This window comes from Leucoraja erinacea, chromosome 23, assembly GCF_028641065.1.
Source record: "Leucoraja erinacea ecotype New England chromosome 23, Leri_hhj_1, whole genome shotgun sequence".
Lineage (NCBI taxonomy): Eukaryota > Metazoa > Chordata > Chondrichthyes > Rajiformes > Rajidae > Leucoraja > Leucoraja erinaceus.
Genome location: NC_073399.1, coordinates 25,287,323 through 25,303,396, shown reverse-complemented (window position 1 = coordinate 25,303,396; position 16,074 = coordinate 25,287,323). Strand labels below are relative to the sequence as shown.

Genomic DNA, 16,074 nt, shown 5'->3' with positions numbered 1-16,074 from the left:
CCTAATTTCTATGTTTCTATGTTTCTATACCAAGTCAATTAGCCTACCAACCTGTACGTCTTTGTATTGGGTGGAAACCAGAGATCCCGAAGAGCACCCACGCATTTCACTAGGAGAACGCACAACCTCTGTACAAACAAGTACCCGTAGTCAGGATTGAACCCAGATCTCTGGTGCTGTAAGGCAGCAATTCTACAACTGCGCCACTCTGCAGCCAACTTCACCCACTTAGCATTTTGTGACCTGCAAACTGAACGACAGAGTGTCATTGCTGGGGAATGGTGCACTCCATGATGATGCAGACTGCAGCAAGGCTAGGGAAGGATAAGTTGCAGACGTGGTTAGTCTTAGAGGGTGTCACTGCTCGGGTGCAATGGTGGAACAGCAGTTTGCTGGAAATGTGCCTGGCAGTAACAACTGGTACTTTGTTCTTGCTATTGATTCTATTCCCACTCTATTAAAATCTTGCTTTTATCAGTACTCTGTAACTGTCCACAGACAGGTGTACGTTATCATAACCCAGCTCCTGCTGCATCTCTTTCCCTGAACGTTGGATCTCATCCCTTTACCTCAGACACAATGACCAACCCTTTTCGACTTGTGAAGGATTTTTAATGAGATTCTTTAGCAAACTACATCTTTTTCTGTTTTCACCTGGTTGATATGGGGATTTACATGCGTCACTATGCTCCAGCATTTGTACCCCGACTCTGAGACCTTAGATCCATTGTTAATTTTCCTTGCAGTTCCATTATGTAACATTTTTCTTCCTTCTGTCCATGTCCTTCCACCCCAGCCTGGTTGAAGGAGCTGTAGAGAATTACCATGTGGAGCTGGGCCACAGGAACAACAAGGAGGAAGCCTGGAATAGCACTGCCATTGATCTGGTTGGAGCATCGGGGGTGAGTTATTCTTGTTGAGAAGAATTACGGGAGATATTTGTTTATGGAAGATGTTCAGTTTTTGTTTTTTCCCCTTTCCCTCCCATATCGTCTTCCTCCATCTCTTGTTCCCTTCCTTTATGTCTGTGCTGTTAAATTTCCCTTGCCATTGCCCTCTGCAGTACTGGCTTATTGCTGTCCCGACTGCGTTGTGCAGTGGAATGTCTGTGTGTGATACAATATGAACCAAACATGGTGTGATGTTGGATGCCGGAAGCGTTGACCTATTACAGTAACTGAGATCCATTTTCTTTCTGAAATTGAAGAGTGCCGTGGGAGTAGTATAGTTGATTTGATTGGACGCTTGAGGGGGTTGCATGTCGTATAAAAAATTGGTGTAAATCAATTGATGTAAGGGAAGAATATGGGATGGAGAAGTATACGTAGAGCTGCTCAGCATGGCTCTCGATTATGGGTCTGCTTCGTCTTGACTCTGTTGGTTCAGGCAGAGATTCCAGGTTCAAATTCCAATCTTGTGGTTTGAACGCAGACACTGGGATAATATTCCAGTGTGGTCCAAGGGCGTTCTACATAGACTAGTTTTTTGCCCTTCAAGTAAGAGGTTAAAAAAGTAAAATCCCTCTCTGCTTGCTATGGTAGATGTACAAGAACAGGAGAGTAAGCTCCAACATCTTGGCCGATATTTATCCGTCAATCAGAGTTAATGAGGTAGCTTATCTTGTCATTATCACGTTAATGTTAGTGAGAGTTTACCTTGTGTTTGTTGACTGCTGAGTTTCCTTTGTTAAAACTGCGAATGCACCTCAGAACTACTTTGTGGTCTATAAAGCGTGCTGGGATTTCCTGCACTGGATGTGAAAACATAAATAACCATATAACAACCATATATAACAATTACAGCACGGAAACAGGCCATCTCGACCCTACAAGTCCGTGCCGAACAACTTTTTTCCCTTAGTCCCACCTGCCTGCACTCATACCATAACCCTCCATTCCCTTCTCATCCATATGCCTATCCAATTTATTTTTAAATGATACCAACGAACCTGCCTGCACCACTTCCACTGGAAGCTCATTCCACACCGCTACCACTCTCTGAGTAAAGAAGTTCCCCGTATAACCATATAACAATTACAACACGGAAACGGGCCATCTCGGCCCTACAAGTCCGTGCATCTTTTCCCAAAATACTACGAAGCAGTTGTGCTGATGTTGCAGTAAGAAGCCCGCCCCGTTTTTGTTCCTTGTGAAATTTGGTTCTCTGTAGGAGTGTTTCAGCAGGATGTGTTTAATTGTGTTCTTGCTCCTCCTGTTCCTCAGGCTCATTGCCACTATGTGGTGGTGAAACTGTTTGCTGCCAAGCTATCTGAGATCAAAGATGCCTCAATTCATGATGTCCTCTGCACCCTCTTCCAATTGTACGCATTGCATGGAATCAGCAAGAACTCTGGAGACTTTCTGCATGTAAGTACAACCAAGGGAGTGTAGAGATAAAGGCCTGACAGCTGTATCCCAGTCAGTCATATAACATGGAAAAAGACCCATTGGCCCAACTTTGCCATGCCGACCAAGATATCCCATCTACACTAGTCCCATTTGCCTGCGTTTGGCCCATACCTTTCTAAGTTTCCCTATCTATGTACTTTGCACCACATATATAGTGTGCCAGATTTAGTAGGGAGTTACTAGGATATTATAATATGAGCTTTGTATGTTTTACGATCGCTTTTTGTAAAACTCATAACACAACACAAGTTGGGCATCCAGCTAGGATTGTACATTTTGCTTAACTTCAGTAAGGTTGAAATATTATTAAATGAATTGAAACTGTGATTGCAATACTGTGACTGGGGCAGCAGGTGGAACTGCTGCCTCTTGCCACAATCTCAACCGTCAGCACGGTCTGGAGTTTGCCCATTCTTCCTGTTACTATTTTGGTTTCCCCTGGGTGTTCTGGTTTCTTTCCACTTCCCAAATACGTGCAGGTTGGTAGGTTAATTGGCCTTTGTATGCTGCCCTCGTGTGCAAGTGAGTGGTACAATCTGAGGCAAGATAGGGGAGTGAGGTGGAAATAGGAATCCATCTTGTTACAATGGTGCAGCAGTAGAGTTGCTGTCTTACAGCGCAGAGACCCGGGTTCAATCCCGGGTGCTGTCTGTAGGGTGTATGTACGATCTCTTTGTGACTGCGTGGGTTTTCTCTGGGTGCTGCGGTTTCCTCCCACACTCCAAAGAAATTCAGGTTTGTAGGTTCATTGGCTTTGGTAAAATTGTAAATTGTCCCTGGTGTGTACGATAGTGCTAGTGGTGATCGCTGGTCGGCGTGGACTCGGTTGGCCGAAGGTCCTGTTTCCACACTATCTCTGAACTAAACTGAACAGTGAAAATTAATAGAATGGCATTGCACTTTAAGCTGACAATGAGCTAGCTATGTCATAGATACATAGAAAATAGGTGCAGGAGTAGGCCATTCGAGCCTGCACCGCCATTCAATATGATCATGGCTGATCATCCAACTCAGTATCCCATACCTGCCTTCTCTCCATACCCCCTGATCCCTTTAGCCACAAGGGCCACATCTAACTCCCTCTTAAATATAGCCAATGAACTGGCCTCAATTACCCTCTGTGGCAGAGAGTTCCAGAGATTCACCACTCTCTGTGTGAAAAATGTTTTTCTCATCACGGTCTTAAAGGATTTCCCCCTTATCCTTAAGCTGTGACCCCTTGTCCTGGACCTCCCCAACATTGGGAACAATCTTCCTGCATCTAGCCTGTCCAACCACTTAAGAATTTTGTAAGTTTCTATAAGATGCCCCCCCAATCTCCTAAATTCTAGCGAGTATAAGCAGAGTCTATCCTGTCTTTCTTCATATGAAAGTCCTGACATCCCAGGAATCAGTCTGGTGAACCTTCTCTGAACTCCCTCTATGGCAATAATGTCCTTCCTCAGATTTGGAGACCAAAACTGTACGCAATACTCCAGGTGTGGTCTCACCAAGACCCTGTACAACTGCAGTAGAACCTCCCTGCTCCTATACTCAAATCCTTTTGCAATGAAAGCTAACATACCATTCGCTTTCTTCACTGCCTGCTGCACCTGCATGCCTACTTTCAATGACTGGGTGTACCATGACACCCAGGTCTCGTTGCATCTCCCCTTTTCCTAATCGGCCACCAATTAGATAATAGTCTGCTTTCCTGTTTTTGCCACCAAAGTGGATAAGCTCACATTATCCACATTATACTGCATCTGCCAAACATTTGCCCACTCACCCAGCCTATCCAAGTCACCTTGCAGTCTCCTAGCATCCTCCTCACAGCTAACACTGCCCCCCAGCCTAGTGTCATCCGCAAACTTGGAGATGTTGCCTTCAATTCCCTCATCCAGATCATTAATATATATACCCCAGCACTGAGCCTTGCGGTACCCCACTAGTCACTGCCTGCCATTGTGAAAAGGACCTGTTTACTCCTACTCTTTGCTTCCTGTTTGCCAGCCAGTTCTCTATCCACATCAATACTGAACCCCCAATACCGTGTGCTTTAAGTTTGTATACTAATCTCTTATGTGGGTCCTTGTCGAAAGCCTTCTGAAAGTCCAGATACAACACATCTACTGGTTCTCCCCTATCCACTCTACTAGTTACATCCTCGAAAAATTCTATAAGATTTGTCAGACATGATTTACCTTTCGTAAGTCCATGCTGACTTTGTCCAATGATTTCACCACTTTCCAAATGTGTTGTTATCCCATCTTTAATAGCTGACTCTAGCAGTTTCCCCACTTCCGATGTTAGACTAACTGGTCTGTAATTCCCCATTTTCTCTCTCCCTCTCTTCTTAAAAAGTGGGGTTACATTATCTACCCTCCAATCCTCAGGAACTACTCCAGAATGAGTTGTGATGATGGGTCTGCAGAGTCCTAGTATACGAGTTTATATTGTAATGCATGATTTCTGCAATCCTAGTTTGTGAGGCTGTATCGTGATGCATGTCCTGCACAGTCCTGGGGTGTGAGTTTGTATTGTGATACATGTTCTTAATGGGTCATTTCTATCATTTGTCCTCTGCAGGCTGGAATCTTTAACGACCAACAGATTTCCCAGGTGCAGCAACGTGTGAAGGAACTTCTGGCTGCAGTGCGACCCAATGCTGTGGCTCTAGTTGATGCCTTCGATTACCCTGATGCCATCCTTTCATCTGTGCTTGGGCGCTACGATGGCAATATCTATGAGCACATGTTTGAATGGGCAAAACGATCACCTCTGAATAAAACTGAGGTAAACAAGATCTACAAGCTGGGCTCGGGAGCAAAAATCTAAATACTGGAAGTACTCCACAGGTCGAGCAACATCTATGAGGGGGCAAGGAATTGTCGATGATTCTGGTTGGGATCCTGCATCAGGACTGAGTGTGGGGAGGGAAGGTGGGCTGGAAGATTAAAGTGGGCAGTTGCAAATTCCCACATGTGTAATACGTAAGGTTAATTTACAGTCCTGATCATCACATTAAGGATGAAAAATATGGACAGGGTAGAAGAGGTTTATTCAGATATTGCCAGAATAAAATGATAAATAAAGCAAGAAGTTTGGATCGAATTAATAGGAAGTATATAGGTTCCACAACAGGGCAATAACTGGGGAAGGAATTTAGTTTTTAGGTAATTGATAGTAGAATTCGAGGAAAGTTGAGAAAATGTTTTTTCACGCGGAACCAAGTGGGTTGGCGCTTGCTACTTGAAGCTGTGTTAAAGACAGAAGCCCTCGTCGCCTTTTAAAAGCTGCTTGTATTGCAAGCTGCAGCTCCATTGCTTAGACAGACACAAAATGGTGGAGTAACTCAGCGGGACAGGCAGCATCTTTGGAGAGAAGGAATGGGAAATATTCCAGGTCGAGACCAGACTGATGTGAGGAGAGAGGGAGATAGATAATGACGTGTAAGGTGCGAAAATAGGACAAAGGGAATAGAGATCAAGGAAAATGTAGAATAGATCATTGTTTGCTGGGAGAAGGTAACAACAAAGCAGAGAAAATGGAGTTGGAGACAGTAACTGGTCTGAGAACTGGGTAGGGGAGGGATGGAGTGAGTGGAAAAGCAAGGGTTATTTGAAGTTGGAGAAGTCAATGTTCATACTTGGGTGTAAGCTGCCCAAGCAAATTATGAGGTGCTGTTCCTCCCGAAAGGTCAGTGTTTGAATGGGAGGGGGAGTCAAAGTGTTTAGCTGCCGGGAGATCAGATGGGTTGAGGCGTATTGAGCGGGGGTGTTCAACGAAACGATCGCCGAGCCTATGCTTGGTCTCGCTGATATGTAAGAGTCCACATCTGGAACAGCGGACATAGTAGATGAGGTTGGAGGACGTGCAAGTGAACCTCTGCCTCACCTGAAAAGGCTGTCAGTGTCCTTTGACGGAATTGAGGGGGTAAGTATATGGACAGGTGTTGCATCTCCTGCGGTTGCAAGATCTACAAGCTGCAGGGGAAAGTACCCGGGGAAAGGACGACTTGACCAAGGAGTTGTGGAGGGAAGGGTCTCTGCAGAAAGGGGAGCAGATGGGAAGATGTGACTAGTGGTGCGATCTCGTTGGAGGTGGCAAAAATGTTGGATTATGTGCCGATGGCTGATGGGGTGGAAGGTGAGGACTAGGGGGACTCTGTCCCTGTTACGACTAGGGGAAGGGGGAGCTGTGGGATATTGAGGAGAACCTAGTGAGAGCCTCATCTATGCTGGAAGAGGGGAACCCTCGTTCCCTAAAGATCTCCTGGTATGGAACACCTAATCTTCAGTGTTCTACGAACAACCAAAATGAAAATATTCAGTGCAGTTTGACAATTCTATCCTTGCAGCTGCTTAAAACAAATGCTGATGTTTAATGCTGTGTGCATGATTATCAGATTTATAATTTAGAAATAACAGTGGAAACAGAACTTTCAGCCCACCGAGTCCGAGCCAAACAATCGCCTGGTCATACTAATTTTACTTCGGAGTCACGTGAGTGACTACGTGAAGAAGGCCCGTTCAGCCGCACGTGCGTCATTACGTCAGACGCATTGGTGCAGACGATCGGTTGGGGAGCAGGGCTCCTCCAACGCGCGTAGTTTAAAGTTAAGGTAAGCTGGTTTTTCTTACCTGTTTTATTCCCTGCAGGAACCTCTAGTTCCAGAGGTTTCCTGCCGGAGGATTCGTGAGGCCAGGCGAGGGAACCAGCTATGGGCTGTGGGGAAACCCCGGTTCTTGGGTTGTCGGGTTTCATGAAGTGGGTCGCTGACGGGTGGTCAGTGGCTTACAGACGCTCCGGGTGCCGGGAGGGGTTCCCTCCGATAGGCACAGAAACGCTGGGGTCCCCAGGGAAGGGAACTCCAGTAGGCCGGGTGCGAGAGGGCATTTTCTCTCTGATATAATTATTTATTCTGGGACCGCCAGTAGAGCGGGAGGGGGTTTCCCCTCCAACAATATAGAGGGCTTTTCCCTCTGATATGAAAGTTAATCCTGGGGTTCCCGTGGAGGGGACCTCCAGTAGGACGGGATATAAATATATATGCCGGGTGTCGGGAGGTTTTTTCCCCGATATACATATAGAGGCTGAGGTTCCCGGGTAGGGGAATCCAGTAATTATGCGGGTTTCAGACCGCAGGGGTCCCCAGGAAAGGGGTTAAACGGACCGGAGCGGTCAGCTTGGGGCCAGTTGGGGTTTTCCCTCCGGGTATACATGAGGCCAGGCGAGGGAACCAGCTATGGGCTGTGGGGAAACCCCGGTTCTTGGGTGCTGGGATTCCACTTGGGTGCTGGGATTCCACTTGGGTGCTGGGATTCCCGGAGGAGGGGAAATCCACCAGCTATGCGGTGCCCAGACTGCAGAGGTCCCCAAGATATGGAATAAATCAACCCAAGTGGTCAGTCTTGGTGCCGGGAGGATTCCTTTCCAGTAAAAATAAATAATGTGGAAGTTGGCCAGGATGGAGCCTTATTGAGAGGAGGCTCAAGATAGATACCCCTAACATCAGGAGGTATGGCAGTGTTGGGCAGATGGGGAGCCCTTGCCAGCAGCGCCTTGTAACAGGGCTCCATAATGGGGATGCCGAATATATGGCAGTGCCGACCTATTGCTCTAAGCCATGTCAGCAGCACCTTGTATAGGGCTGTTTAAATGTATGGCAGCAGCACCTGGAGAAGGGCTGCAATGATATCTCCCTCATGGAGGTGAGCTTACCGAGGCATTTTCTGACCCTGAAGTGTGGACCTGTTAGAGAGGTCATGCTAACAGCGCCTTGTAGTGGGGCTGCTTAATGTCTCCGAGGCTGAGGGTATAGCGTGGAGCATACCTTAAGGAATGAAGGGCATATGTCAGAGGTACGATTCTGGCAGCAAGGTTGCCATTACAACAATGCAGTGAACACCGCTATCAGGGGAGTTAGAGCCACCCGCCGAATATTCTATTCAGGTGCGACATATTCCACAGGCAAAACCTGAAGGGCGAAGCACATAGTTTAGGGGGAAAACGCACCCCACTGCTTCATCGGCAGGAAGCGGTTCACTGAAGCTGGTAGCAGCATTAAGCTGATCAGAGTTAATCTAAAACTAAGTGACCACGAACAAGTTGGTAAGATTTACAATTGGTTGGGCAACACACGAATAACTGAGACATTGTCATCTACTCAGAGGCATTTTAACCAGGTAACTGGACAATACTAGTATTCCAAGAAGGTTGGAATTTGGCCAGAAGAGTGTTGAGCCAGGTCCAGTATTTTTAGCCAGGTTGCCTTCGAGACAGGCTCGGAGATATGGGGAATTGTCTTTCAAGGCAAGGTCAGAATTATGGCAAGAGTTGTCTTGGGACATGTGAGAATTATCAGAACCGGGCCAGAGTGCTTGTCAGGGCAGACTCGAAATGATGGCAGGTGTGGCCTGTTCATTAAGAAAGAAGAGTGATCAAACTGATTTCCTAGGGGTTTTTCCATGTACAATGATCATCAGAGATGTTTGAAGGCATTGTTATGATGAGGCAAGTTAAACAGTATGATAACAATAAATCATTCAAAGGACTATTCAGAGTTCAAAAACAATTTTGATGTATTGTCTGGATTGTATTTCGATGCTGTATTTGACTAAAATCCACTCAGTTTTAAGCTAATTGAGGAATTGGTTTCTCATATCCAGTAAATTAGGTTGTTATCAAATGGATAGTCGCCATGTGACTCCGCCCTGGGCAATAGATTGGAATCGATAGAAACCTGGAACAGCCTTGGGGTTATAATGGAGTTCCTATTCATTAGACTAACTGGCAATGTAATAGATGTGATGCAGCTGTGCATTTGGGAGAACTGACAGCATGCTTAATGACAAACAATAAGGGTCATGAAGATTATTGATAATACAACTTGCTATTGCTAGCTGAAGCTAAGAAAGCCACTATGATGGACAAACAGTATTCAGCATTGCTCCAGTAGTTGATCAATAAATATCAGTATATTGCAAAAAAGATGCTATGGCTTAAGGTGGGAACATGCAAATGTCATCTCTAGTTGGAGGTGCAGGAGATTTGCAATGAGTTATTAACTCTTCAGTATTGGTATCAACTACCTATAGACCCTAAGTGCATTATGGAATAAAGAGTGATTGAGTGAATATGCATAGGTGCATGCTCAACTTCAGGTTGATACACTAAGATGTGGCATATGATAAGCACAAGGGTGCAATCAGGAAAAAGATCCTGTAAAAGGTACATCATCTAATTTGCCACTGGAGTATCATTAAGTACAGATCAATGACAACACATGCAGTATTTATGAAATTCTGATTTAATCCAACACCAAATATAGATATATTATTTTCATGCTAATTCAAGGTTGCAAAAATGTGCGGCATAATAGTGGCGAAAGATACATTCTCGCTACAAGCATGAGGAATGGTCTTTATGTCTTCCTCCAATTTGCTTTATGAGTCGGGTCTTGAAATAGAGTAATCAAGAGTCGCTTTAGGTTCCAGCTGTGGAATTGGCTTATACAGTTTGATTTCCGATTTGTCGGGAATAATAATAATGCAACATTATATGGTTATTTAAACGTAACTTGCTGGTCCAGCCTGCGGCTTGAAAGATCAGCCGTTGCATGATAAAATCAATATATGTTCTACAGATTCTCAAAAGACTGCTTACGGCTATGTCATGCCTATTTTTGTATGTATTCAGTGCTGGAATGGTACCAAAAAAGCGGTACCTTGTTGCTTCAGGAGATGGGAAGCGCTCATGTTATATTTAAAATGGTACATATTCTGAGTTTTTGCAGTTCATTTAAATGGTCTTTGACAATATTGAATTATAGGATCATTAGCTGTGCCAAGGGGCTTTCCATCAGACTTACTGTATCTAACGAGGGCCAAGTTGTTGGGTTCATCTTGGATATCGAGTTAGTAAAGGATATCTGTTACACAGGTTTCTCAGGACAAGTACAATGCAGTATGGGAGATTGACATTGTGTAACACTATTTGAACCAGGGGGTTCCAGCTACATTCTTAGCTTTGATCGGACCTCATTAGGTAGTTATCCTCCTGGCGCTAGTTAGCGCAACAGGTCACTCGCTACATTATTGTGACAGGAGAGGATGATTACATCTGCAAATATATGTACAGTATTTTATGCTATAATTAATTTAAGCAGAGCAGTAGGGGTGTCGGGTTTCAAAATAACTCAAGACATACCCAGGGATTTCTCGTATACAACAATACGTCAAGGTCACCAAGAGTCTTTGAGACTCTGAGCTAACTACGATTGTTAATTACAAAAGACGTTATAAGAACCTATCTGCTCAGATCTTGTCAGGTGTTAAAACGGAGTTGAGGTATGCAGGAGTAGATACTGATCTGGATCTCGTTCCACCAAGGTTGCTATAACAGAAGCAGCAAGGGTTAATTACGTTCCGCTGGACCACATCATAATGGCGGTAGTGTGGTTAAACAAACAATATTTCAAACATGTTACAATAAACCGTTGCTAGACCAGAGGTATTCTCAATTTATTTTATTTTCTGTTGTAGGTTCCATCCGGATAGGAGATGTGACTATTGTTATTGTTTATTTAACAGCATAAGCATGTTTAAATCTATGTCATGACTGTATGCATTATGAATGTTTTCCCTCATTTTGTCAATGAGGCAGTTGTGGTTGTGTAGACTTGTTTTCTCACGGCATGAAATCACAGAGCTTTGAAATCTTCACATAGTCACTCACGTGACTCCGAAGTAAAATAGTAAGATTAAACGAGAACTTACCAGTTTGAAGTTTTATCTTTATTTTATGAGGAGTTACGATGAGGGAATACGTGCCCTCCGCTCCCAGCCCTCGTTAAGCTCATCTGATAGTTCTAGTCTTCTTTCATCTTACTATCATACTTCAGTCACTGTTATTATTATCTGTGATTTCACACCGCTGCTTTGAAGATTGACGCACGTGCGGCTGAACGGGCCTTCTTCACATATTCCCTCATCGTAACTCCTCATAAAATAAAGATCAAACTTCAAACTGGTAAGTTCTCGTTTGATCTTACTATTCTATTGCACACACTCGGGACAATTTACAGAAGCCAATTAATCTAGAAACCTGCATGTATTTGGAATGTGGGAGGAAAGCAGAGCATTGGGACAAAACCTGTGCGGTCATAGGGAGAATGTACAAACTGTACAGACTAGTCAGGATCAAACCCGGGTCTCCAGCACTGAGGCAACATCTCTCCCACTGTGCCGCCCTGGATGTTAGTTTTGTTTAGTGCTAAGAAAAATGTCTATACATTTTATTAATTAGTTGATTATTGTTGATACTGTGTAGAGTTGCTGAGACCCAGGGTCAATCCTGACTACAGATGCTGTCTATGGAGTTTGCTCATTCTCCCTGTAACCGCATGGGTTGACCCAGGGTACTCCAGGTTCCTCCCACATTCCAAATATGTGCAGGTTTGTAGGGTAATTGGCTTTTGTAAATTGCCCGTAGTGTGTAGAATGCGTAACTGGGATAACATAGTGTACAGGCGATTGTTGATCAGCGCGGAATCGGTGGGCTGAAGTGTTTGTTTCCACGATGTATCTTGAAACTAAGTATTGTCACAGACGATGGATCAATGATCGTTTATGAACATTGCCAATTGCTGGAATGGGCCAAATGGGAATTATTTATGAAGGGGCTGTCAGACAGGTTTCGTGGGTTGTTTGGTTAATGAAAACTGAATATGGTTTGTTTCTTCTTCTCAGGTCCATGAATCATTCCACAAATATCTGAAGCCACTGCAGTCCAAACTGTGAGACTACTGATGGTTTTTTGCATAAGAAGTTGGACCTAGCTGTAGATCAAACTCTCAATCTTTAATTTCAGTTCTCCAATTGCTGACCAACTAGACCTGCAGTTCTTTCCAGCTGCTGAATCAGGATTAAGTAATTCCTATCCCTTCTGTCATCATGTCCTCTGGTACTATTGTGTAATTTGATTCCATTCTCCTTTATCACGCACTACCCAATCGCCTCTTCTCACTGATCCTAGCATTGTGTGTGGTCTAGCGTTTGCCAGCAGTGATACAGTTCCTGGACTGCATTTTCATCCTACTGCACCATCTTATGCACCAGTGTTCCCCTCCTCAAAGCTTAACATTAACTCTGGAAGGTGCTGAGGACACTAAGGATAAACCCCAACCATCTCTTCTGTGGAACGGTTTTGCATCTATTTCACACTTGTTTTAATTTATGCACTGTGTTTTGCACACTGGTCACTAACACACTTAGTCTTGTGCTAGCCTACTAAGATGATCTACATTAATGAATAGGGGGTAAAGATTAAGATCAGTTTGTTAGTAGTCAATATAAAAAATGGTGCAGAGACTGGGATGGAGATTGGTAGCAGATCTGAAGGAACAATGTTCCCTCCTCAAGGCACAAGTGAAGGAATTTATGGTGTTTTTTTTGTGAGCCTTCGCCCTCTAATAACGTGTGCCTTAAAAAAAAAAATCAACCATTCCTTTCTCTCACTCTTCCCCCACCCTACAAGTACTGCTCAACCCCCTGAATTCCTCGTGCATATTGTAAAGTCTTATTGATCATCCTAACTGCGCTATAAAAATTTATAACTGAGATATAATCATAGATTCATAAATTCTAAACCACGAACGATGACTTTATAGGGATGCAACATGTGACGCACTGTTCACCACACCATACCATTTTGCACCTTTTATATAAATAAAAACATAACCTGAGCATGGAGATTAAAGTAACATGTTTATTTGCATCTTTAAATGCAAAGCTAAGGGTGATAATGTTGCAGGTGAAAGAGACGTCATTTCAATTGGTTCTTTGACCTCCACGTGATCTATAATAAAACTAGGTGGATAGAATCACACAGCTCGAGTGCATTGTGGAGAAAGATTTAAACAACTGTATCAAAGCTGCAGGTAATTTGAGGTGCTTGAAGGAGAAATTATAGTTTCACAGTTTGATGTAATATCTTTGAATTTAGGAATGTAATTAATATTGAGGGGAAATGATTAGAGGAATTCAAACAAGGGTTTTTCTTTGGATGGGGTGGTGGGGCAGGGAAAGACAAGGGTTCAGAAAGCCTGTAGTATTTTTATAGACTTTAAAGGAGGTTGGGATGGGTAAGTGATTTACAAGGACAGGTAGTTGACAGCTCAAGTGAGGGCGATGATGACACCACCTGAAGATACATAAATGTGGAAGAAGAGAGCAGGGACGTTAGGTGTTTAGATGTATAATGTTTCAATGGTCAAGGGAGCAGAACCTGGGCTAGGAAGCAAGATGTCCGCAGTGAGGGCATGAGGAGAGATGGGAGAGAGCAACAAGAAGGATGTTACTTCAAGACGCACTGTGGTAGCCTTGATCGTGTTATTGTTCCTTCTGGAATACCTCTAAACCCTGCTTCCAAAAGCAACCTCATGCATTCACTGAATACGTGGTCCTGCCCAGTGTTTGTGTGTGTGTGTGTATTTTAACAAACAGTTTTCTCCAGGCAGTTACTGCTATTTAATGCTATCTGCTTCCGAACACATGTTCTCACAGGTAAATAGATATTGATCAGTTTCAGTTAATTCTTTGAGATTTTTAGGACTAGTTTTATAGTGAATACAGTGACCATTTTGAAAAGCCAACAAGCAGTGTCTTTGCTCTTTTCATCTCTGTTCGGAGATTGGGTGATTTGCAGTATCTTTTCACGTACCCTGCCACAACTCGAACACTGACTGAGTGGGTTATCGGCGAATTCTGATGAAAATAGGGATGACTGAGGAGGGAAGGAACAGCTGACGCTGGTCTCTTGGATGTCAGTGATTCACAGATTCCATTGTCATGTGTACTGACTGCTAGGGAACTGAATTGGCTGCTTCATTCTTGAATAGGGCTATTGAATAGCCAGAATATACAGGCACACAGATTCCTTTTGAAGCCTGCCAGATTTCGCAATGACTTATTTTGCATTCCCACTGACAGTAATTTAAGAGACTAACTCGTTTGAAACTAAATCTGGCAGTTGGCATAGAGTAGGAATAGAGGGTAATATTATTAAATTATGCAGACAAGCCTTAAATGCATGTCAAATTATGTTAAATACCTTGTGTTTCAGGATGAAGAATTAGTGAAGGTTTTGTGTGACCTGGGCATTTTAGTGTTGTCCATTAACTTGCGTTGATATTAATGTACAATCCAGCTTGCACATCATTATTCCCTTGTACTAAAATGATTTTGGATGCTGCTTTTCTCCTCGGCTTTTCTTTGTTTTCACTCTTTCTCTTCATCAATCCTATCACACCTATCTTCTCTTACCTTTCTAGATTTACATTTAAAACAGCTGCATGGCCTAGATTGAAATTGTGTATCCGAGAGACTGATTTACTGAGAGGAGGCAAACATTATTGGCAGATAATTATTATACTCGCACCTGATTCCTATGATTGTGGCCAAGGTAAAATTGGGCAGTTTTTTGCTACTAGTGATTTTAATGTAATTTTCTACCCAAAATTCTTGTACATCTATCAAGCTGCAGGTACACCTTGTGGAACTCTTGAACATCAAATTCTGTCTCATTTTGTGAATGGTTTTAACACGTTTTAATCAAGTTGCAAATGTATTAAAATTTTCTGTGATTTGTTGCCTACAATTGTTCACCATCTCTGCAGTTGGAGATCAGGCTGCAAAGCCGTGCACTGGCTTATGTTGACTACCGTGACTGTGTCATATTTTAAGCTGCCGCATGTCTGCCTGATCAGATGCCACATGTGTCGGGCCAGCAATCGCCACATTTTGTCATGTTCAAGGAAATGAAGGGGAGTCTAGAACTTCACACAGCCTGGTAGTCTAGTTAATTCCAAGCTTCAGAACAAAACCGGGAAAGGAAATGTGTGTACCGGTTATTAAGAGCTGTGTTAATGACTACATGTGTGCGTGCTGTTTAGCCATCAAGGCCAACTATCATCACAGATGCCAGTATTTGGAATCATTCTGCTCTTTAAAATTATGATGATCCTAAGGATTAAACCGCAGAATCAACTAGAATTTATTTGATCGTTGGAGGAAATTGTGCTGTTTATTGTAATGGGAATTTGTTAATATGATCAGTGCAGCACTTTATATACCATTTAATAAATGTATGATCAATAAAATAATGCAAAATGAGTCTACATGAGTATTTGCCTGTAATTATGTGAATTTCAGACAGCGCTCCCGCACTTTCCCTGGCCCCCGCCTTTGCGATGTGTGTGTGTGTGTGTGTGTGTGCGTGCGCGCAGTCGGTCGATCCTGCTCGCGGTTTCATCGCTGACGGTCGAACCAGCTTGAGGTTTTTCAGGCGAGTGCCCTTGAGCTTGAAGGTCTAAGAGAGGTGATGAAACATCGCGTCAGTGGGACATGCCCTTTACAGAGGGAGCGGTCTCTGCGGAAAGTAGACAAGGGAGGAGATGGGAAAATGTGGCAGGTGGTGGGATCCTGATGGAGAAAATGTCGGAGGATTATTTGTTGTATGTGACGGCTGGTAGGGTGGAAGGTGAGGACAAGGGGGGCTCTGCCCTTGTTATGAGTGGGGGGGGATGGGGAATGAGAGCAGAGTTACCGGGTATAGAAGAGACCCTGGTGACAGCCTCATCTATAGCAGAAGAGGGGAACCTTCGTTCCCAGAAGAATGAGGACAT

General features: G+C 43.7%; 1 protein-coding gene across 5 annotated transcripts in view; it reads left to right on the top strand.

The window, feature by feature from the left end:
- The window catches only part of acox1 (acyl-CoA oxidase 1, palmitoyl), a 58,698-nt gene extending 43,138 nt beyond the window's left edge, over positions 1 to 15,560 (top strand). For 2 of the 5 annotated variants that reach the window (XM_055654139.1, XM_055654138.1), the window contains exons 11-14: positions 797 to 902; positions 2,223 to 2,366; positions 4,977 to 5,183; positions 12,140 to 15,560. In XM_055654139.1, the coding sequence (XP_055510114.1) occupies positions 797 to 902; positions 2,223 to 2,366; positions 4,977 to 5,183; positions 12,140 to 12,190 (508 nt within the window). In that variant the 3' untranslated portion in view covers positions 12,191 to 15,560. Of the gene's footprint in view, positions 1 to 796; positions 903 to 2,222; positions 2,367 to 4,976; positions 5,184 to 11,335; positions 12,120 to 12,139 lie in introns of those variants that run through there. The other 3 variants (XM_055654140.1, XM_055654141.1, XM_055654137.1) reach the window with 2 other exon arrangements.
- The last annotated feature ends 514 nt before the right edge of the window (positions 15,561 to 16,074 follow it).